General features: G+C 38.9%; 1 protein-coding gene across 12 annotated transcripts in view; it reads right to left on the bottom strand.

Annotated features, from left to right (window-relative positions):
• BABAM2 (BRISC and BRCA1 A complex member 2) overlaps window positions 1-24,920 on the bottom strand; it is a 452,740-nt gene that overhangs the window by 280,145 nt on the left and 147,675 nt on the right. For 9 of the 12 annotated variants that reach the window (XM_060186772.1, XM_060186776.1, XM_060186773.1 and 6 more), the window contains 2 exons: window positions 12,391-12,465; window positions 9,182-9,289 (listed from right to left, as the gene is read on the bottom strand). In XM_060186772.1, the coding sequence (XP_060042755.1) occupies window positions 9,182-9,289; window positions 12,391-12,465 (183 nt within the window). The remainder of the gene's footprint in view (window positions 1-9,181; window positions 9,290-12,390; window positions 12,466-24,920) is intronic. The other 3 variants (XM_060186774.1, XM_060186778.1, XM_007531488.3) reach the window with 1 other exon arrangement.

Genomic DNA, 24,920 nt, shown 5'->3' with positions numbered 1-24,920 from the left:
GCAATAAATAAATGAATAAACGCTACAGAATACTTAAAGGGTATCCACAGAAGCGACCTGTGACTACTCCTATTTTGCTAGGATAATGTCCCCCTGTCAAAATTGCCCATCAGTTATATCTAGAAATCTGGAACGGGGCTGAGGAGATAACATAGCGATTATGCAAACAAACTTTCATGCCTAAGGATCAAAGAAACCAGGTTCAATCCCCAGAACCACTATAAACCAGAGCTGGGATGTGCTCTGGTAAGAAAAAAAAAATTGTAACTTTTGTTCTATTCTCTTAAAAAAATGTTTGTGGGATCTTGATAGTTACTGCATTAAATCTGCGTACAGCTCTGGATAGAATATTCATTTTGATCATCTCAATTCTTCTAATCCATAAGCATGTAATATATTTCCACTTCTTTGTATCATTTTTTTTTAATTTCCTTGACTAGTGACTCATAGTTTTAAAAAATAAAAAAAAACCCTGAATGTTGGTATTTTGGATTCTAGATGAGGGAAATCAGAAGAAAGGGAAATAAAAGCTGTGAACATAATTCTATCTTAATATCAATTCAATACTTTCTTCCTGTTTACAATACAGTCAATGCTTTGAAATATCAATTAATCTCTAAATAAAATCAAAAGCATTTCTATTCTGCATCTACTCTGAACATTAAGCACTATTATTTCATGACTATTCCCAAAAGTCTCATGTGGTGTTCATAGCCTGACCACATTTTTAACACCTGGAAAAACCAGGACTTGGAGAATTTAACAAATCACATCTTACTAGAAGATGAGTGAAAAATAAGAGATGAGACAAAGGCAGGGAGGACTGGCAGGAAGGAAGAAAGCGTCCACCAAGTTACCGGCTGAACTACTGAAACAGCGCACAGACAGACCTTGGTAGGAAAACTACTCTCCCTCATTAAACCAGGTCTCTTTCATCTTTCTGTGATACCCCCAGTGCCCTTGCGAAGAAAAATTCCCTGCCATAATCTAGAAAAAGTATTGCCAAACTTCCCATATGCCAAATCGACTCAATGCCTATGTTTTAAAATAAAGTTTTATTGGAACCCAGCCATGCTTATGCATTTACATATTGTCTGTGGTCGTCTTCATGCTATGACAGCAGGGTTGAGTCGTAGTGACAGAGACCATATGGTCTACAAGACTATAATCTTCCCGTCTTACCCACTAGAGAAGACTTTGGGGGCCCCTGATCTGAAGTATACTTTTAAGCACTGCTTCTTTTGTTAGAAGGGGAATGGATGGAGACAGTAAACTCAAAGCAGACCTGGATCCCTTACTTAATGAAGGTCCCCTTCAGACTACAGGTTTTCTTTGTAACTGAGTGTTGATTCCAATTTTAGCTCACCTTTAGTAATGATAAACATGTAACAGGAATAAACAGCACCTACTTTTATGGCCTTTTCTTCCAGGTACACATTCCTATTCTTATAAAAGTATGCCCACTCCTACATGATCAGACAGAAACTATTTCCCTTAAGATAATATATGGGGTCCTTGTGAATTCCTTATAGTCTTTCATGTACCAGACAACTGTTTTGTTTTAAAACTAGGTTTCTCAAGAGTGAATTAAAGCAGTCTTTATTTTCAAAAGTTTTTTTTACTGAGTGTGACTTTACTAGATTAAAAAAAAAAATCATCAAACGTGGTCTGGGAGGTGGCAGAGTAGATAAAGCACTGGACTCTCAAGCATGAGGTCCTGTGTTCAATCCCCAGCAGCACATGACGCCTGATTCTCTCTCTCTCCTCCTATCTTTCTCATTAATAAATAAAATATATATATATTTTTTAAAAATCCTCAAACTAAAAGATTACAAACTCTGAAGCCTCATTTAAGCTAGAGGAAAATATTTGTAAAGTCAGCTTTTATATTTATACTCACATATCAACATCAGAGGGCTTTTGAATGTTTGTTTTCATAAGCTTGCTGAAAAACAACTACAATCAATGTGCATGTTCTATTAAGTTTTCTAGATTTTAAATAAAGAAAATATTGGAGGAAGTTCTCAATTTTTTTCCTAGAAAATATGTAAAAACAAGCAATTCTATATAGTACAGTGCAAGAACTCATAAGAAATTCCCAAGTAATTAATCAGCCTAATTTTTTTCAGGGTACACAAAATGTAAAATTCTCTCCTAGTTCTCAGAGAAAGTGAGAAGAGTGATGAATTTTATTTTTTAAATAATTTTTTGTTATTAGTAGTACGTTACAAGATTGTCAGATGACAATGTGTAGCTCCACACCACACCCACCACCAGAGTTCTGTGTCCCTAACCTCCCACCTCCCAAAGATCACCAACCACCAGACTTTTCACAAGTCTTACAGTTTGCTTGCTTCTGTTTTGTCTAGTCTGTGATGATAAGTCACAAAATCGAACTATATTCCTATTTTAAGGTTCATGCCATCACCAACTTCTCTAAACTATATGAAGAAATTATAAAAGTACTATAATGGAATTTTCCCTGCAACATTCCCTTGAAACTTTTCATAGATCAGTATGTTTGTGCATCTTGTGAGTTAACACTATTTCTTGAAAAGCTTTCTCTATGATTATTTTGACCGGCACACTAAATTTCACTTTTTTCTTTTTAATGATTTCACTTGATGACTTTAGTTTTCCGAGGTTCTATCTCATTCTTGTCAAATACCCAGAGTATAATTTCAACTTGTTTACATCACTAAAATCCCACTCACTATCTTTCTCACCATGCTAAACTGTCTTCTAGTCTCATCACCTAAATCAAATGTCTTTAAATATTTATTTGTTTATTTATTTAATTTATTTATGAGAAAGAAATAGGGAGAGAAAACCAGAGCATCACTGGCATATTAATTGCCAGGGACCAAACTCCAGGCCTCATGCTTGAGGGTCCAACCTTTATCCACTGTACCACCTTCCCTAGATGCTCAGTTGTCTTTTCCTGAGCTTGTTCTCATTTGTTAATGGCCATTGAATATTCTCTTCTTCATTAATTTGAAAAATCTTGGACTTAAATAACCGAGTCCCTAGTGCCCTACTACCTGTAAAACAATCCAATTCTGTTAAACTCTCCAAGTCTAAGCTTCAGCTTGCCCAAGTTTCCCAGGTACTCACTTCGGCTTCCAGAGCCCTCCTTCTCCACCTGGGCAATGACAGCCTCTCTCGCCCCAGGTGCCAATAGTCAAAGACTGGGTAGTCTGTCAAAAGCTCCAAGTAAACGCTTATAGTCTTGGGCATGCAATCCGGACTTCTATGGCTGACATTTTATGTCAATTAAAGAAATTCTTTAGGAAACGATTAAAAAGTAGGGACTTCAGAACGGGGGTGGGGGGGGGAGGCAAGGGGGAAGGGAGAGAGAGAGGAAGCAAAGTGATAATTCTCCCAGCACCAGCAGGAGGGCTGCCTGATAAACAGCCCAAGACAGGCAACAGTGCACAGTAACATTGCATACATACATCAACTCTGGATACAGAAGCCAGAAAGAAACCATTATCTGTTTTAAAGACGGATCTCTCTAGTAGTAATACTGAACAGAAAGACTGGCCACAGGAGGAAATGAGCGAGGCAGTGAACTAGTGAACTAGAAATCTAGCAGCATGATAATCCAGGTATAAGGGATTAAGATGATCTGCTTAAAGAAGTCTGCAATTTCTCCCCAGCATTCAAGTTTTTCCTAACTCATCTTTGCAGTTTTAGCTCTCTACTCTTGCAAGTAAATCTACTTTAACCTAGATTATTACCTTAACTTCTAAATCAAGTTCACTCACAGACCAACCACAAATCACAGGATCACACACATCTGAGTTGGGCCCCTTCCAGTCTGCACAAGATATGCTTCTTCAGAGAATGCTAAAGATTCTTTTAAATGTTCTAATATTTACATTTCTAAAACTGTTCAACATGTAACAAATTAGTGCTTAACTATTTTTTCATTATTTTATATTATAGTTTTTGCCATCACCAGGGCTTCACCATTTGGGGAAGGGTTATTTTGTTGTTGTTGTTGTTGTTTTCAAATATAGGAAAACAGAAGCAGGGAGGGAAGAGGGAAAGATAACATGGCTTCCTCCAATGTGGAGGGAGCTGGACTCAGACAGGGCTGTCTGCCTGGCAAAGCAGATGCTCTGTCCAAGTGAGCAACATTGTCAGCCTTTGTTCTTTCTACCAGGCAAGTTAGAGCACATTTGAGGGTATCCTTACTGGTTTCTTTTTCAAGTCCTAAAAGTTCCATTATCACCAAAAATTAAGTCTAGTACGGTGGGGTTCTGCACAGTGTGTTAAGTTTCTGACTCTGCTGCACAGCAGAATTACTTGAGGGAATCCTTAAAATACAAGGATACTTGGACCTCACCTTCCAAAACTTTAATTTAATCTATCTGAGGCAGGGTTAGGGTATCTTGCATCCCAGGTTGAGAACTTCTGACATCAGCATTAACAAGGACCACTGAAACCTAGTTAGTTCCACTTAACAAAAGAGTCTCTGGGGCCCTTAAAGCTACTTACCTACTTCTAGCAAGCTACTCCGCGCAAGACTATGCAGAATAGATAGATTCTCCTCAAATTTCTCTTGCTTCCAAAGCAGACTGCTAGAGTAACCTCAGGAAACCAAGTCACTTCAGATCAGTCTCTATTCTGTTACTTCAGATCAGTCTCTATTGTGTCACTTCAGATCAGTCTCTATTCTGTTACTTCAGAGTGACAGCAATCAAGGTGGAAACTTGTTTTTTTAAAAAAAAATTAAAAAAAAAAAGTAACCAAACTGTCTCTGGTGGATACCAAAAAGAAAATGGGAAGGATTCCGATACTTTGGCAGTAGGCAGATGAATTACACATATACACAATATGGGCGTGGAACTATACCCTTAAAAATCGCTTAACTTTGTAAACTAATATTAAATCATTAATAAAAAAGTATTAAAACAAATGGATATATTATGTCCTGAAATACCTGAAAATCTAGGATTTGACTGTTCTCTCCTTAAATAATCTATTACACATTAGTTATTAAGTTTTACACTAGTCACACATTATACATTGAATTATACATTAGCTATCTTTCATTAAGTGGCTCCAGTCACAAATTTAGCAAGAATTTAACATAATATGTGATGGCTAATTTTATGTGTCAATTTTACAGGTTGAAAGGATGAATAGATATAAACTAAGACAACACTTCTTGAATGTGCGCGTGTGTGTGCGTGTGTGAACATGAAAATGTATATGTACCTGTATGCACCAGTTTCTAAAAAATTAGTATTTGAATCAGTAGACTGAATAAGGAAAGGTCTACCCTTACCAATCAGGGTGAGCAGCATCCACGCCTTGAGGACTCAAAGAGAAAAAGAAGTCCAGAAAGGGCTAAGTTCTCTCTTCCCTCTCCTGTTGAGTTAGGATATCCATATTTCCTCTCCCTTGGCCACTCGAGCTCCTGGTTCTCTAGTCTTCAGACTCTGTGAGTTGCATTAACACCCTCACATCCCCAGGCTCTCAGGTCTTGAATCTGTACTAAGTTATGCTCCCAGGGCTCCTTGAGAACAATGCCGAAGGCACACTTCGAGCCTTCTCAGCCTCCGTAACTATGTAGACCAAATTTGCAATAAATTCCCTATCTGTCCTTTGCACTTTATTTCTCTGGAGATCCTTGACTAATACAAAGTGTGTCTCTAGCTTAGAATTAGTGTCTCTACCTTGGAGTCAAATGTAGAACCAACTTCTACCCACTTCCGGCAATCAGTGACTACTCCAGCGTGTGCTCAGGGGAGCTGTACTTTGCCTAACTGAGACATCTTCAGAAAATCCTTCTACAGTCCTGCCAATATTCTATTTTTCCCTGCAGTGTTTACAAAAAATGTCCATTATCAATTAAAAAGCATAATTTTTTATTTATACATACATATTTATTTAAAAAACACCGCCACTCTAGGACTCTGTTTAGCATATCAGGCGACATTAGACTTATACTCACACATAGAACACACGCATTACAGTGTGCAAGGACCCAGGTTTAAGTCCCTGGTCCCCTGCAGGGGAAAAGCTTCACGGGTGGTGTGGCGAGAAGTGTCAGTGTAGCTATGCTGCAGGTGTCTCTCTGTCTCTCTCCTTCTCTCCCTTTCCCTCTCAATTTCTGTATCTATACAAAATAAATAAAAGTAAAATAATCAAAAAATAAAAGAATTTCCTAGCTCAGTAACAGCTACTACTTAATTAGTAAAGCACACACACAATTGCCAGTTCCCTACACTGCATACCATTTCCAGCTGCACTCGATCAAGGCAGGGTGCTCTCAGTACCCCAAAGCCTGCCTATGAGCATGGACACTTGCTAACCTGGGTTTGCAGGTGAACCTGCTAGTCAGTGTCCAGTGAGCTCCTGCACGGAGTAAGCTCAGCACACAGGCTCCTCACATGCATCCCTACTCCTCACGCGGTCTACTTTAGACCACATCTGAATCTCTAAATAAGAGCTACCTCTCCTAGGCCTCTGCCTCTGTCTTGATAGGCTGAGCTTAATTCTCGCTTTCTTCCTGTTTGACCAAGTGACCTAGGTTCCACTGTCCTGCACAAAGGTCTGGTCGCAATGGTCTCCAAAGAAGCATGAATAGGATGAGAGTCTCATCTCCTGACAGAGGTAGCCTGTATTATCTTGTTCCCTCTGTTCATTTCTATATAGTGTCATGATTCAGATCGCATATTGGGACTAAACTATATAAGATGCAACCCATCCAGAAGAATAGGCTTGTTCTGTATATTGTTAAATGATGCCAATAAGATTACTGTAGAAAAAAAAGTTACTGTACAAGTCAGAAGTTTCGACACTTCAGTCACAGCACTGATTGTGGTCCTGCTTCTAGCCTCAGACCCCAGAAACTCTGTAAACTACTCCTGTGAACTGAATGTGTCATGTGCCCCCAAATTCATGTGTTGAGGCTAGTCTCCAGTGCTGCAGTATTTGTAAGAGGGGCCTTCGGGTAGTATCAAGTCATGTGAGTAGAGACCTCTTGGATGAGGTGAATGACTTCTTAAGAAGAGACACCAGAGAGATGGTCTCAGCCATGTGAAAATACACCCAAGAGATGGCTATCTGCAAGGCAGAAATCAGGTCCTCACTAGCCGCAGAATGTACTGGTGGCTGGATCTTGGCTGTCCCAATAAAAAGGAGAATTATCTTTTGTTTATGCTACCAAGCTCACAGCAATTTTGTTACAGTAGCCCAGACTATGTCCATTATACAAATGATTATGACTTTATAAAGAAAAGCTAACACTGATTTCTCATCCAATGAGATGTCCGTTTTCCTACATATTGTGTATGCTGCAGCTAGAGGAGGATATAACTATATTTATTTTATTTTTTTTTATTTTTTATTTATAAAAAGGAAACACTGGCAAAAACCATAAACTGACACATTATTTTAAGAGGCTTCTTTAAACAAAAATCATGTTTACAAATAGTTTTCCCTCTCCTCAAAGCATTATATATTTTTGATTCAGAGTACTCCTTGCTCAGATGATAAAAATGTTAATAAATAACCAGACCCTTTCCTTAGTTATATCATTCAGGAGTACACTGACTGGGGGAAAACAATGTTTTCTGAGTGAGCATCATAATCTTAGATTCAACAATTCTCAGAACAAGAATAAAGAGAGAGTAAGTCGATTTTCACCCCATCCTAACAAATAACTGAGAATAGCATTTCTAGTGATTGGCTTTTCCTGCTTTAGGATCAAAGTCCTAAAGTTGGTGAACCATACCTTGGAGCACATGGCTTTACTCTTAAATTGGAATGGGAATTAGCATCTACTTTACATATTATTTACATTTGGTTGTTCCTAATTTAACTACTAAACCTATACCTGATAAATCACAAAATAAACTCAAATTCCTAGGGTTAGGATACTCTTCTGTATATGCATACAGGGGGTCAGGCTGTAGCACAGCGAGTTAAGTGCACATAGTGTGAAGTGCAAAGACTAGTGTAAGGATCACGGTTCGAGCCATGGCTCCCCACCTGCAGGGGAGTCACTTCACAAGTGGTGAAGCAGGGTTGCAGGTGTCTTTCTCTCCTCCTTTGTCTTCTCTTCCTTTCTCCATTTCTCTCTATCCTATCCGACAACAATGACATCAATAACAACAACAGTAATAACAACAACGATAAAAACAAGGGCAACAAAAAAGGAAAACAAATAAACTATTTAAAAAATATATGTATACATACAAAACAACCTCTCTTTGGTTTAGTAAATGTAGCAAAACATGTATGTTTTTATTACTACAATGCCTCTCTCCCCTTTACTCTGAGCACTATGAATTCTCCCCATGAAGACGCTGGATGAGAAGTTCAACAGTGCAAACCTGAACCCAAAAGACATGGAAAGTGGAGTCTGTGCCTACTTGTGTGGACTATCCCATATGAGATCTGTTTCCTGCTCTGTGGACTATGAACACAGAAGATTCGTACTGAATTCTCCTTTCAGCTTATACCTATTTGTGCTTGACATCTACTACATGCAAATAAGAAACCCTAACTCAAATCGAAGCATTTTTTTCATCACTGTTCATAAACAGAATAAACATACATGCTTAGTTGACTTGTCTCAAATAACAGCAAAATTAAGACTCTGCAGCCAACCTTCATTTTCATAATAAATTGACTCCCCTGTTAGAACCATTAAAGTTAGTATAATGTTAAGCAAAAACACATCAAAAGTAAATGTTTAGTGGCCTTTCTATATCAAAGTGAATGACGGCTTCATCCTAGTACTGTGAAATGTTACTGCAGCAAATCAGCAGAGTATACCGTTGAATTTTATGCTACCTCAGTATTTTAAAGTTCTACTTTACTTCCTTCTATTCTTCGGCATATGCTGAAGAGTATCCTAAAAATCATAGGAATTTGAGTTTATTTTGGGATTTAGACTGTCAGGTATAGGTTTAGTAATTCAATTAGGAACATCTAAATGTAAATAATATGTAAAATAGATGCTAATTCCAATTTCACTTTAAGAGTACAGCCAAATGCGCCAAGGTATGATTCACCAACTTTAGGAACTTTGATCCTAAAATATTCTGGATTACATAAAGTATTCCAGATTACTTCTGGTATGAAGGTAAGTTTTGTTTATTTATTATTGGATAGAAACAGAGAAATTGAGAGGAGAGGGGAGATAGAGAAGTAGAGACACCTGTAGCACTGCTTCACCACCGCTGAAGCTTTCACCCAGCAGGTAGGAGCCAGGAGGTGCAAACACGAGTCCTTGAGCACTGTAATGTGAGCAATTAACCAGGTCCACCTGCAGGTAGGTTTTGTTGTTGTTTTATTTTGTTTGTTTTGCTGTCATCTCATACAAGAGTTTCCCTTTTATTGCTGTTTCACTTTCCTCACATAGATTAAAAATCCAGAGTTAGTGCTTCTGTGGAGACATTGCTGCTACAGTTGAAAATTACCTCCTAGTCCTTTAGAGGTAAAAAGAAACATACTTATTCTACCAAACAGGCTTCACCTTTCCTGCCTGACTGCAAACGAACTAGAAGTATAAGAGTTACAACTCATGGAATAGAAAATAAGGGGCCAGGTGGTAGTGCACCCAGTAACAGCACACATCTTACCAAGTGTAAGGACCCAGGTTTGAGCCCCCCACTCCCTACCTGTAGGGGGTCTACTTCACAAACAATGAAGCAGGTATACAGGTGTCTATCTTTCTCTCTATGTATCTTCCCATATTCTCTCAATTTCTCTCTGTCCTATCTAGTAAAAATATCAGGGGAGTCAGGCGATAGTGCAGCGGGATTAAGCGCAGGTAGCACAAAATGCAAGGACCGGTGTAAGGATCCGGGTTCGAGCCCCCGGCTCCCCACCTGCAGGGGAGTCACTTCACAGGTGGTGAAGCAGGTCTGCAGGTGTCTATTTTTCTCTCCACCTCTGTCTTCCCCTCCTCTCTCCATTTCTCTCTGTCCTATCCAACAATAATGACATCAATAATAACTATGACAATAAAACAACAAGGGCAACAAAAGGGAATAAATAAATAAATAAATAAATGCATAAATATAATTTTTAAAAAATCAGAAAAAAAAGGCCACTGGGAGCAGTGGATTTGTAGTGCCAGCACTGAGCCATAGAAATAACCCTGGTGACAATTTTTAAAAAAAGAGAAAGAAAGAGGGGGGAGGGGGGAGAGAGAGAGAAGAAAATGTAAAAAGTTGATTGTGAACAGAAAAAAATTAGGTGGATTATGATACAAGAAGCTTGTTTTTTTCTACTGTGTCCCTAAAGAATAAGCACAGAGGCAATCTCAAGGTCAAATAAACGACCATTCAAACTGATCATGTCCAACAAATTAAAACAAAGATTAACTATAAATTATGAGTTAAAATGATTACCCGGATACTATACTCATATACTATTGAATTTGTTTTAAATGAACTCAAATAGAGTTTTAACTGGAATATATGGAGGTCAGTGAGTCTGTGTTCTAAGACCTACCAGGGAGATTTCTTGTTATTCTAATATAGCATAGTAACTGCTAGAACCAAATTAACTATTCTTGATAATCACAGGCCTCACATGCATATTTTCCATAACAGGAGTGTGGAGAACCTGGCATGAATTGCTGCCTTCCACTCTCACTGGGACTTCACAGCCCTTCAATACAGAGTGGAAAACCAGTCAACTGGAAACTAAAAATTGAAAGTTTAATGAGGCAAAAAAATATCACGTTTTACTGATGAAACAGAAAATAATTTCCCACCCCCATTAAAGAATTGTTATTTTTTTTTAAGTGTCCCCAATCTTTTCTATGCTCGTCTCTATTATACCAGGCCATATTTTCCATCATTATCAAAGTATTAATTATTATTTATTGATTAGCAGGATTTGTAGGAAAACTTGTCCAAGGATCCTTGTCTTCTCTCTGGACTATTATAAATATCACTAACTCTCTGAACTACATCAAATTAGTAAAGTAGAAATGTGTCCCACATTAGACTAAAATTAATACAACTGCAGGTCAAACTCAGAAGCAGAATCTTCATTGTGGCTGAATTTAGACCTTTCTCTGAAGGCTCCCTAGTTTAGAGCATGCTCCTGGTCTGCCTTGTTTCTTTCACATTAACTATGGCCTAGTCTGAGCTCCACTTCTTCTTTACAAAGCATGTGCAGATCCCTCTCCAAGTCACACCTTCTCTGCATTGGATTTCAAGAACTGCAGGTGGTAGCATATTTTGGCTGGGTGGCGGTGGCCCTGGTAGAGCACGCAGATGTTATACTGCACAAGGACCTGCATTCAAACCCCTGATCCCCACCTGCAGGGCAAAAGCACCACAAGTTGTAAAGCTGTACTACAGTTGTCTTTCTCTTTTTCTCTATCTTCCCCAGTTCCCTCAATATCTGTCTTTATCTTTAAAAAAAAAAAAAAAGAAAAACCTTAATAAGTCAATTTAATAAAATATTTTTAAAAATAAACATGACGACTAATATACAATGACCTAACTAGATTCTGGGTCTCTCCAGGACAGCCCTGATCAATGCTGCTATAAAGAAATAAAGTGAAAGACCCTTAAACACAAAATAATTCTTACTTGGGCTACCACTTCAGCTTTTAGGTTACAAAGCAACTCAATTGTTTTTCAAGCAATAACTATTTTAATAGATTTAATCATCTGAACAAAATGCCAGAAAACCAGTCAAGCAAAACTTCAGGTAAATAATCACGTTAAAGACTCATTTGTAGTTTCATACTGATAATCATATATCTTGCAGGTGGGCTAGGAGTATTGCCTGGGAACATGGTGTCAAAACTGAGGATAGGACCTGCATGTTAGCTGTTGGGCTCAGTCAAAATTTAGTAAAGTTATGGGCTCCCTGGGATATGCCTAAAATAGACTTCCTAGCTTTTTCCACCATGGAGACCCCAAATTTCATTTGTTATACTTTCACCTTTAGGTTCTTGATTTTTAAACAGATTGTTCTGCTTTATATCTTAATGCTTTTCAGCCACCAAATTGCAGATGCTTCCATGACACCAACCTGACCTGGGCAGACAACCTCACCAATGTGTCCAGGAATCCCACCTCCCCAGAGCCCTGTCCCACTAGGGAAAGACAGAAACAGGCTGGGGCTATGGATCCATATATTAAAGCCCATGTTCAGCGAAGAAGCAACTACAGAAGCTAGACCTCCCACCTTCTGCACCCCATAAAGATCTTTGGTCCATACTCCCAGAGAGATAAAGAATAGGGAAACTTCTAATGGATGGAGGGGCTATGGAACTCTGGTGGCCAGAACTATATAGAATTGTACCCCTATTGTACCACAATCTTGTCAATCATTATTAAATCACTAATAAAAGTTATTTAAAAAAGAATAAATAAATAAATGTGATATATCTTTTACCTTAAGTAGGTATGTGGGGATATTGCTGAAATCCACTGGCAACTTCAAAAGAAAACGAGCTGAAAATTCTCCAGTCTGTAGAAAGAAAGGTATAATAATAAAATTTAAATCAAAAATAGATCATGAAATGACAATGATAGCCAAGGCCACAAGTTCAACCTGTTCAAAATGCATGCATCTTCAATCTTCGTTTCCTAACAAGAAACAAGAAAAGACGGTTGGAAAAGTAGGGGAGGATTAAAAAGAGGTATTAAATTACTATTTACTAAAGAGTACAATTAGAATTTTTAGGCCTGTATTTTAAATGCACAATAAAATCATAATGCAGTAGTATCACCTTTTGTTTTTAAACTGTAAAAAGAATAAATGAATGTATGAGGTTTTTTTTCTTTTCTTTTTTTAAAAAATATTTATTTATTCCCTTTTGCTGCCCTTGTTATTGGTTTATTGTTGTAGTTATTATTGTTGTTGTTATTGGTGTCGTCTTTGTTGGATAGGACAGAGAGAAATGGAGAGAGGAGGGGAAGACAGAGGGGGAGAGAAAGACAGACACCTGCAGACCTTCTTCACCGCCTGTGAAGCGACTCCCCTGCAGGTGGGGAGCCGGGGGCTCTAACTGGGATCCTTATGCCAGTCATTGCGCTTTGCGCCACGTGCGCTTAACCCCGCTGCGCTACCGCCCAACTCCCAAATGTATGAGTTTTTAATCAAAGCATAGAGATAGGCTTGCCCTTTGATTCATTTGCTTTTATTGAAGCATCAGACCACTTCACTAATATTTAGAACTCATAAGCTAATTTCACTTAGCATTGTCATTTATAGTACATCTGAAAGTACATTAAAAATTCAAAAGTCTGCCCATTTATACCCACACGAGTACCCCAAGTAAGTTTCTAATCTCTCACCTTTACTTAGTCTATTAAAAAGTTCCCAGTGTCTTCACTGTCTCCCCTCATTAAAAAGTTCCCAGCGTCTTCACTGCCTCCCCTCATTAAAAAGTGATCATCTCACATGGCACGAAGTGCAAGGACCGGCATAAGGATCTTTCTCTCCCCCTCTCTGTCTTCCCCTCCTCTCTCCATTTCTCTCTGTCCTATCTAACAATGACGACATCAATAACAACAACAGTAATAACTACAACAATAAAAAAACAAGGGCAACAAAAGAGAAAATTAGTAAATAAATATAAAAAAATTATTTTATTATTATTTTTAAAGATTTTATTTATTTATGAGAAAGGCAGGAGGAGAGAGAAAGAACCAGACATCACTCTGGCATATGTGCTGCCGGGGATCAAACTCAGGACCTCATGCTTAAGAGTCTAAAGCTTTACCACTGCGCCACCTCCCGGACCACATAAAAAAATTTTTTTTTAAAGTGATCATCTCAAGATCACTTTAAACAAATCAACTCTGTAAGTATTTTAAAGGATGGAAGCATGGACAGAAGCATCTCTGTTGGGCAGTATGCCAGCTTCCCCCCCCTTAACTCTGCGGTCTATTTACATAACCACTTATGTAAGAACTGCCCTGCCTGCAGGGCACTGGTTTAATTCCTCTGGTTCGAACTGTCTTTTTGCTCTGCCCCCTCTCCTAGTCACACTCTGATTTCCACTACTCTCTGTTCACCCCACCCTCTCTACGTCACATCCTGTCCTTATATAATATAATCTCCTGAGGCGGAAGTGTCAGGTCAGAAGAGGATGTACTTCGGTTTGGGGGTGGGGAGAAGAAAAAAGCCCCCGGAACAAGTGGGGATTAAACCAGTGCGAACAAAACATAGATTATGTAAACAGACCTCAACTTCAAGCAATGCAACAGAAGGGATCTTAGAAACAGAATTTAGAAGCATACCAACACATCTTCTTATTGATGACTCCAAGGCAGCCTGATTCCTTTCTAAAAACACCCTAGCAAGTGGCTTCAAGGTCCTGGCCTTAATTTTTCTAACTCTGACCTAAAACCTTGATATGCAAACAAAAATACAAACTTTGAGGTCAAAAGATAAGAATGGCAACTACCACTGACAGAGCTGCTTGTTATTTGTTTTGCTGCATACAGCATCTTTTAACTTACTTCACCTTCTGGCTAGAGACAGAGCAATTCTTCATTGACACAAACAGAACCCCATGACAGAAAAGGCAGAAATGAAAGAGCTTATAGCCAGAATGAAAGTCTAGGCAGGGGGGCTGGGTGGTAGTATAGTGGGTTAAGCTCAAGAACCAGTGTAAAGCTCCAGGTTCCAGATTCCTGCTCCCCACCTGCAGGGGGGGAGGTCGTCACCTGAAGGGTAGTGAAGCAGGTCTGCAGGTATCTTTCTCTCCCCCTGTCTTTCCCTCCTCTCTCTGTCCTATCCAAAAACAACAACTGCACTATCCTATCCAAAAACAACAACTGCAATGGCAACAATAACAAGGGCAATGAAATGGGGAAAATGGCCTCCAAGACCAGTGGATTCACAGTACAGGAAAAAGGGAAGTCAAAGCAAGCCAGATAGAGGCACTGCAGCCCTTGTACCACCACGTATGCCAAGGGAGAGGAGAAAGGCTTAATTTTTAGATGTAAGAAGTATACCCAGTATGGAATACAAGTGTACCAGACTACCCACAACCTAACACTTAAGGAAGTATTAAGTGCCACCTAGAATTCTTAGAACTCTCCAAACTGTTCTTCCCAGAGGTTGAATCAATGTGTATTCCCACCAGCAGTGTAGGAGAGTTTCTATTTCCCCACATCTTCCCAACATTTATTGTTACTGTCCTTTCTAATGTATGACATGCTAACAGGAGCAGAGTGGTATCTCACTGTTGTTTTTATTTGCATTTCTCTGATAGTCAGTGACTGAGTTTTGTTTTTTTTTCATGTCTGTTGGTCCTTTGGACCTTTTTTGGTGAAAATTCTGTCTACATCCTCTCTCCATTTTGGAATGGAGTTGTTTGGTTTTTTGTTGCTGAGTTTAGTGAGTTCCTTCTATGTTTTAGTTATTAGCCTTTAATTTGATGAATGGCATATAAAGATTTTAACCCATTTTGTGAGATACCTGTTTTGTTGGTGGTTCCTTTTGCTGTGCAGAGCTTTTCAGTACTTCACCTCATCACAAATGGAGCTTGAAGGAATCATGTTAAGTGAAATAAGCCAAAAAAGAAGGATAAATATCAGATGATCTCACTTACAGGTGGAACTTAAGAAACAAGGACAGAAATGGAAAACAGAGTAAAACTTGGACTGGGTTTGGTGAGCTGCACCAAAGCGAAGGACTCTGGGAAAGGAGTGTGGGGGGAGGTCTTGGGGGGTTAGGTCCTGGCATGTGATAGAGGAAAAGGACATAAATTGGGGGGGGTCAAAGATTTTTTTCAATAAAGATAACAATGAGAAGTGACCAGGTAGTAGTGCATCTGACTGAGTGCACATGTTATAATGCTCAAGGACCTGGATTCAAGGCCCCAGCCCCCACCTGCAGGGGGAAAGGTTTACAAGTGAAGCAGGGCTGCAGGTGTCTCTCTGTCTCTCTCCACCTCTCTCTCAATTTCTATCCAATAAATAAAGATAATAATAAAAAAAGTAACAATGAGATACCACTTCACTCCTGTGAGAATGTCATACATCAGAAATGATAGTAGCAACAAATGCTAGAGAGGTTGTGGGGACAAATGAACCCTCCTGCACTGATGGTGGGAATTTCAATTGGCCCAATCCCTGTGTAGAGCAGTCTAGAGAACTCTCAGAAGGCTGCAATTCCTTTCCTGGGGATATATCCTAAAGAACCAGATATACCAGCTGAAAAAGACTTTTGATTCATAGCAGCACAATTTGTAATTGCCAAAACTGGGGAGTAATCCAGGTGTCCAACAACAGGTGAGTGGCTGAGCAAGCTGTGGTATATATATTAGAATACTACTCAGCTATTTAAAATGGTGAATTCACCATCTTCCTCATCTTGGATGGAGCTTGAGGGAATCATGTTAAGTGATATGTGAGAAAGATAAGGATGAATATGGGATGATATCACTCATAGACAGAAGTTGAGAAATAAGAACAGAACGGGAAACACAAAGCAGAACTTGGACTGGAGTCGGTATATTGCACCAAAGTAAAAGACTGGGTGGGATAGGGGAGGAGGGTTTCAGGTCCTGGAACATGATAGCAGAGGAGGACCTAGAAGCGGTTGGATTGTTATGTGGAAAACTGAGAAATGTTACACATGTACAAATTACTGTACTTTACTCTTGACTGTAAGCCATAATCCCCCTAATGAAGAAATAAATAAGGGTTTGTTTGTTTGTTTGTTTAGTACACCTATAATAAGGACATGAAAAACTGTGCCCAAGTGTAAACAAATGTACTATAAAACCATTACCTTTCCCAATAAAATGGTAAAATAAAAAGGGGGGCAACTAAGGGCTTATAAATAACTCATAAAAGGAAAGGAAGAGGTTTTGAAAGGCCATATTAAAATTCTGAGTTTCTGGGACAGGGAGATGACACCAAAGTAGAGAATAGGACTTGCAAGCACAGTATCTTGAAGTCACTTCCCAGTATCACATATGCTAGAGGGACATTCTTGTTGTCTCATTAACAAATAAATAATTTTTTCCCTCACCATCTGTAACAGTTCAAGAATACAAGAAAGTTGTGATTTGAGTGTTCTCAGGGGATTCTGAAACTAACATGTTCTGTTAAGTATGTGTCTTTGAACCAAAGTACAAAGAGCCACAGTTTGAAATGGGTATGAACAGAGGTAACATATAGCACTACAGTGCTCTAGTGGAGCTTGTAAGAGGGGAACCCAGCCCTGTGGGAATCTGAGTAAAGACAAAAAGCTCTTCTTTTAGAGTTGTGTACAGAGCTACAGAGGAAGAAATACTCATCAAGAGTACAAGCTGCTAACATTCTCTTTCTCTTAAAATCAGTTTTTAGTTTAACTTTTGCTTTGTTTCGTTTTGTTTCCTCTTGTACTCACTCACAGTGAGGGTTCGTGTCGATATAGGATACCACTAGAATTGTGGTGGCGGATGTGTGAAGTTGCACTCCCAAGTTTTTAAAGTACTATAAACTCGATAAGATCTTATTAGAAATAAAATACCTATTAGAGGATGAGTCTATATTTGAAATCCATGTTTCCTCTGCTATTAATCACTCCGGAACACTCTCCAGGTAGTCTTTCATCCCCATCACTCTTCAAAAGCTCAAGGTCATCAATGACCTCTCTATGGCCAAACCCCATGGTCGTCTCTCAGTCTGCCTCTAACAACATGTTCTATTTTTGATGTAGCTTACTACTTCTTTCTTGTAACATTCTTACTTGGTTCCCAGGATACTTCTCATTCTTCTTTTCTACTCCTATGGTGTCCTTCTTTGGTGTCCCCACTTGCAGAACAGAGAGTGCACCAGGACTCCCCCCAAAAACTTCTTCCTTGATCTCCACTCCTCAGGTGCTATCATCCTGTGATGACTTGAAGTATCCTTTATATACTGATGACTCCTCATTGCTCTATATCTATGCCAGAACTTTTCCTAATCTGAGTTGCAAGTATCCTACTGCCACTGTTGTGACTAACATAAAACCCCTGGTTCTGTGTTCTTCTTTTGATATATAATCCTCGTTTCAGCAAATGCCAAATCATTCCACTCTTTCGGTCTCTCAATCCAAAAACTGCAGAACCATTCCAGACTTCCATATTTCTCTTTTCCTACATTCAAAGTAGCAGAAAGTCCTGTTGACTTCACCTTCAAAACACAACCCCGTCTAACGACTTCTCAACACCTACACAGCCACAAGATAAGAGCCACCACTACCTCTTGTCTGACAAGCACAATCACCTCTGGCTATTTCCACACCTCTTCACTGAAGATTCATTCTCATAACTGTGGGCAGAATGATCCTTTTAATACACTAGTCAAATCATGAGCTTCCTTCACTCAAAACTTTCAAATTGCAGGGACTCAGCTCTCAAATAGAACAATCTGACAAGATAACTGAGGAGAGACATGAACAGAGAACAAGAAACAACCCATGTGGAATGAGGAGGAAAAATATTGAAGGCAAAAAGAACAGCAAATGTAAAAATTGAGGATGCAGAATAGGCCTTAATGTCCATGAAAGAGCAAGGTCAGCCTGACTGATCAAACAATTACTAATTCTATTGGGTTTTCAGAAAAAAATCAATGCAGAAAAATCTATACACATATTTGCATAGGAAAATATGTGACTTTTCAGATGACCCAATATTTGAGGTCTCCCAGAAGCTCTCTTCTCCACAGGGTTTACATTTTCTTACCCTTGTAGGACTTTCAACAATTGCTCATGAACTTGGTGTACACTATAATGACTTGTACTGTGGTTCATTTGGTAAGTCATTCCTGGGAGTGTTGAGGGCAGATATTTCAAAATGGAGGGTGGGGGAGTTGGTCGGTGGCGCAGTGGGTTAAGCACATGTGGCACAAAGTGCAAGGACCAGCATAAGGATCCCGGTTCAAGCCCCCAGCTCTTCACCTGCAGGGAAGTCACTTCACAGGCGGTGAAGCAGGTCTGCAGGTGTCTGTCCTTCTCTCCCCCTCTCTGTCTTCCCCTACTCTCTCCATTTCTCTCTGTCCTATCCAACAACAATGACATAAATAACAACAATAATAACCACAACAGTGTTAAACAGCAAGGGCAACAAAAGGGAAACTAAATAAATATTTAAAAAATGGGGGATGGATAGGTGTGAGATAGCTCAACAGGTAAAACACAAGCCCTACCATTTTTGAGGCCTGAGATAGGTCCTTTTGAGAGCACCGTCAACAGCATTGGGGGGGGGGGGTGATAGGGAAGGGTAGGTAGCAACTCCATGGGCCTGATATAGTGCTTTGCTATCTCTCCCGCCTCTGTCACCCACTCCTCTTTTATGTACTCTCTCAGTCTCTCAAAAGAATATAGAATGAAAATTGGTTCAGGGAGACAGCTCAGTGGAATCATGTGTCCAGCTGCCCTGAGTTCACTCCCTGACAATGTGCACACTCAAGAACACGGGACTAGATAAGGTTGTTAGGGAAGGGAGTTGGCAGCACAGCTAATGCTTCAGGCTGAATTCACTTTTTATTTTCTTTTAGATTTTCACAAACAACTTAAAAAATATATAGCCATTTCTACCTACTAGGAGAATACAGGTCTGTAAGTCAAAACAGCAACCTCAAAACATTCAATGACTCATATGTATTTTTTTAAAATAACAACTAAACTTTGGGGTTTAAATTTTTAAGAGCTCTTGTTCATATAAGGTAACAGGAAAGATAATTACATATTTAGCACTTGGACTCATTTGAACTGCTAGTTATTTTAGTCCATGCACTGCATTTTAGCTCTTTTGCCCTGTTTTAGTTTGTACGATATATTTTTATTCTAAAATCTATTTTAGACCAATGTTCTTTTAAAAATAGTCAGATGATCCCTACTTTGTTCCATCTTATACTGCTGAACCTAGAACAAATATAAATTTATATTTATTATCAAAAAACTGATTTCTATAATTACATTTATAACAAAAGACATCAAAGAAGAGTTAGATAAGAGATAATCTCATGATTAACATAATTTTGTGTTGATCAGCAACAAAACTAATTAACAACTAAACTCACAATAACAGAAACTGAAAACTATAAAAGCATACTGGGAACCATAAAAGGTGCTTTTTGTCTTCACCATCCAAGCCTGCTGCCAAGCCTGGTCGCCAATTTCCAACCCTGCTGCACACATTTTATTTTACCAATGGGAGAACCAAGACGATTTAGCACTTGTTTCAACAGCATCGGAAACATGGAAAACTCAAGCCTCCAGAATTTAGCTTTCAGTTCTGTCACTGCCTTTCCTCGTGACCTATAAGTTAACCTTCCTCTGTGAAACTGTGTAAATGGTGACTTAAAATAAATCTTCACATACAATTCAGCTGTAAAGTTGTGTGGTGAGCAGAACACAAGTGCAAAGTCCTTTCCAAGTTCGGCCTGACAATGACTTTGCCTGTGCTTCTCCTATTTGAAGTTCTAATATCTATTCAAGCAACTTATGGTCAACTCTGCTGCAACGTCAAAGTCTGCTTCCATAGCAATCGTTCCTGGAAGCTGGAAATGAGACATTTAGATGCGGCCAAGTGAACAGAATAATTTGATGTTTTTGTCAATCCTTGGTCAAATCTTCTCTTGGATAGATGCAGAAAATTGTCTGACCTATGACTGTTGAAATGTCAGCTGCTCTGCCAACTGCCTTAATGGCAACTTCCCCAGCATTAGCAATAAATTTGTGCATCCTTCCCTTTTTCAAGTTATAGTACATTGGCAAGTAGCTAACAAGACTCTGTCTTGGCAATTTATTAGGTGTGTGCTATTCTTCTGGTAATAGCAGCTGTGTTCTAGTTCTCCTCTCTTTTTGGATGTGACAGGTAGACATCTGTGTAGGAGAGATTCCAAAGCCAGGTTGCTCTGTAAATGGGAATTCCTCTTCTTTTCTTAAGAGACCATCCCCTTGTCAACAAACAATCTGTCATCAAAAGCTGACTGCTCTTATGTCTTGAATAGCTAAAAGCTAAGAAACATGCATAAGAAACTATAGCTTTAACAGGATAAGGGGTCTTTAGAGGGACTCTTGACAGCTAGTAGCCTGAATCTAGAGAGCTGACAAATGCATACATCTCTATATGCGAAAAGGAAAGCCAACATTTGTCTAATTCAAATTTTTGAAAGATCACACACTTCACAAAATGTTTTTTGTTAAGATTCACTTATTTATCTCATAGGACAGAGATAAATTGAGGGGGAGGCAGATAGAGAGACACCTGCAGTTTCACCACTTCACTGCTTGTGAAGCTTCCTCCTACAGGTACAGACTGGGAGCTTGAACTTTGGTCCTTGTGCATGGTAACTTCTGTGCTCAACTGGGTGCATCACAACCACCACCACCACTCAGCCCCTACAAAATGTTTTCTAAGATGTATTATCTAATATCTCCCCCCCAAATCCCTAATCAATGGATATAACTCATTTATATCTATTTATTATGATAAAATGAAGTTCTAGAACAGTCAAGAAAGTTTTCTTCATTCATTGAGAGAATGATAAAAAGCTCTGACTTAACCTCAAGGCTCAGGATTTATTCATCCATTCATTACTATAATTAATGCCCTAACATGTCCTGGGCCCTACAGAAGGTACTGCAAATATAATGAATAATAAAAAAAAACCATAATCTCATAACCTGTGCTCTCTTGGAGCTTATGGTCTAGCAGGTGAACCAAATATTAGTCAAAATATGGGGCCAGGTGGTGACTCCCCTGGTGGAGTCATGCAACTCAAGCTTAAGTCCCCAGACCCCACTTGTAGGGAGGAAGCTTCATGAGTAGTAGATGCTACAGAAGTCTTTTCTTCCCTCTATCTCTCTATCCCTCTTTCTTTCTCTCTGTGTCTCTCACCCTTTTTTAAAAAGTAAAAAAAAAAGAAAGCAATGGACACTGGGAACTGTGTCAACATACAGTCATACAGACCCAGCAGGAAAAGGAGTAAAAATAATCACCATAAATTCCAACCTGTGAAAAATAGTATCAAAGAAAGCACAGGGTGGCAGAGATAGCATATAATGGTTATGCAGAGATTCTCATGCCTGAGGCTCCAAAGAAAGGGTTCTAACAACATAAAACAGATGCATGGACCTCTCTGACTATGAGGCTCATGACTTTGAAGGAACCTGTGAAATTCTGAGCAAAAAACAAAAGAAAACAAAACAAACAAAAAAATTGTGAATGAGTAAACAATTAATATGAGGAAGAAAGACTTAGAAGAGAAACAACCACCCTCCTCCAAAAAAAAAAAAAGAACAGTGAGGAGGGAAGCTACATCAGACAGTAAAACATGATATAAAAACACAATACTCATGGCAGTGTAGCATTTTCCAGTGGACTTTTGACTAAATCAAAAAGAAAACATTGACATTGACAATCGTGCCTTTAACTAGGGGCTAGAAAAATGTCTTCTTAAATAAATAACACATTTTAACTCAGAAGTCCTAAGACAAAAAGAAAGATAACTTTATTTACTGTATTCTGAATGGGAAATAAAAAAATTAACAGGTAAAGAGAGATGTATTTTCAACTTATCACAAAGCTATACTCATTTATGAAAATAACAGAAAATCCCAAGGGGAAAAAAGAAAAAAGATAAATGGCATGAAGAAAAGGAATTCAAATGTCTCTTAAACATAAGAAAGAATGCTTAAATTCAAAGTGGATACAAATTAAAATGAAATTAAATACCATCTTTCACCAAACTGGCAATAATCAGCACTTCAAAGAACATACTAGCTTCTCACTTCCACTGTTTTTTGTTCCTAATCAAAGATGATTCAACTAATTGTTCACCTACATATAAAGTGTCATTTTTCAACTCACTTTAAAAGTTTCTCTCTATATTAAGTTTTTACTATGACTGTTTCCTGAAGTTTTTCCTTGCATTTATCTTGGTTGGGGTTTTCTGGGACTCTTGAATCCGTAAATTGAAGTATTTCACCATATTTGGTAACACATCATATTTGGAAGCAAATATTCCAATTTTTTCCTGCTCTTTCTTTTTCTCTCCTTCTAGGACTCCACTTTTGTATATATTGGGTTGTCAGAAAACCCATGACACATTTTTGCATAGGGAAACAGAAAAATACATCATGACTTTTTCAAAAACCCAGTATTAGACATTCTGATTTTGTCCCATAAATATTTGAAATTCTGCATTTCTGAAGGCATGGCTATGAAGTAGGAGCCATTTCAGATCACATTGCTGATAAAGTAGAAAGTAAAAAACACAACAACAAATCCCCTGAAAACTCAACAAAATACAACCAGGATTTCTCCAGAAACTCACTAAGCCACAGCCACCAAGTTGTGGATGCTACTATGATTTCATCCTGAACTCCATGGGCAAAAGACCTCACCACTGTGTCCCAGAACCTCACCTCTCCAGAGTACTACCCGACTAGGGAAAGAAAGAAACAGGCTGGGGGGATAGATTGACCTGCCAACATCCATGTCCAGCAGAGAAGCAATGACAGTTGTCCCTAGGCACTTCGTGCTTCGACTTTTGCGGCTTCACTCTAATGCGGTCTTTCAAATATATTCATTAAAAAGCTGATCCAGACAGTGAAAGTGATACGGCACACTGTCGGTCGTCTGGTTCAATTATACACTCCTGTATTACAATTACAGTTAAAAGTACTGTGCATATGGACTGTAGGCCTGTGTATTCGAGCACCTCCCCCCAAATCCTTCAACGCCAGGTGCAGCTGCTCAGCCACTCCTTGTGTGTGTTTGAAATCGGGTGTGGGAAAACCAAGCCAATCACAGCGGGTTTCTCTCATGTGCTTCTATAAGCATCGGAAGCATCATTGCTCTTGTTAAGTGTTTCATTCTTCTTTCTTCCCTCTCTCCCTCCCTCTTCATTCCTTTCTTTCACCCTTCCTTCCTACCTTTTCATTTTGAAATAATTATAGATGCATAGGGAGTTGCAAAAAATAGCAGAGAGAGAGAGAGAGAGAGAGATCTTCCGTACTTTTGGGTACACACCCCCCTAGTTTATGTAACTATAGTACAAGATGGAAACAAGAAATTGCTGTGGGCACATTGTGAGTATATTGCTTTATGCTGCCTTCTGCCCTCCCCCCTCCTCCCACTTTTTTTTTTAGTTGCTGGAGCTTCAGACACCTCACACACACACACACACACACACACACACACACACACACTACCACTACCACTGCCACTGCCACTACCACTGCCACTGCCACTGCCACTGCCACTGCCAGCCAACGTTTTCAAATACAGAGAGACAGAGGTAGAAGGAAAGATACCACTGCACCTAGGCTTTCTACTTTGTAGTAGGGGCAGCACTCAAACCTGAGCTGTGTGCACGCCAAAGTAGGAACATTATGCAGGTGAGGTGTCTGTCTTGCAGGCCCAGGTCTATAGCACATGATCATATGCACAGTTTTTGTGACTACCACTGCAATGAAAACTGTCACATGGAGAGCTCCCTACTGCCACACTCTGAAACCATTATTTTTAATACTAGGACTATAATTTTGATGAACACTGCAATGTATACTTAGGCATTAAAATCCTATATACTATCTGATATAGTATAGCAAAGGAAAGGGAGATTATAACTTTTCTCAATGAGTAAAGCGTGAAGTTCCATGTTACAGTGTATGCATCATTTTTCTTCCATATTTACTGCATGTAAATGTTGTGTCTGAAGAACCAGTGTTTATTCACTATAACAAAGCTCAGCATGACATCTGTGAATTCTTTGCTTTTATTTTCAGAACCTAGCATTTTGATCAAAGGCATTTTTCCATATAAATATGAAATGAATGTCTTCTGATTTATCTTAAACCACATATCTTACATATTAAAGATCATCAGTGGTAAAATACTTTTTAACAATATATGTTTTCCTCTTGTAGTTATTTTGTAATGGTGATATATGTATATATATGTATATGTATATATAGATAGATAG

The sequence above is a fragment of the Erinaceus europaeus genome, chromosome 3, assembly GCF_950295315.1.
Source record: "Erinaceus europaeus chromosome 3, mEriEur2.1, whole genome shotgun sequence".
Taxonomy (NCBI): domain Eukaryota; kingdom Metazoa; phylum Chordata; class Mammalia; order Eulipotyphla; family Erinaceidae; genus Erinaceus; species Erinaceus europaeus.
The sequence above is the reverse complement of the archived record's forward strand: the minus strand, read 5'-3'. Positions and strand labels throughout refer to the sequence as shown.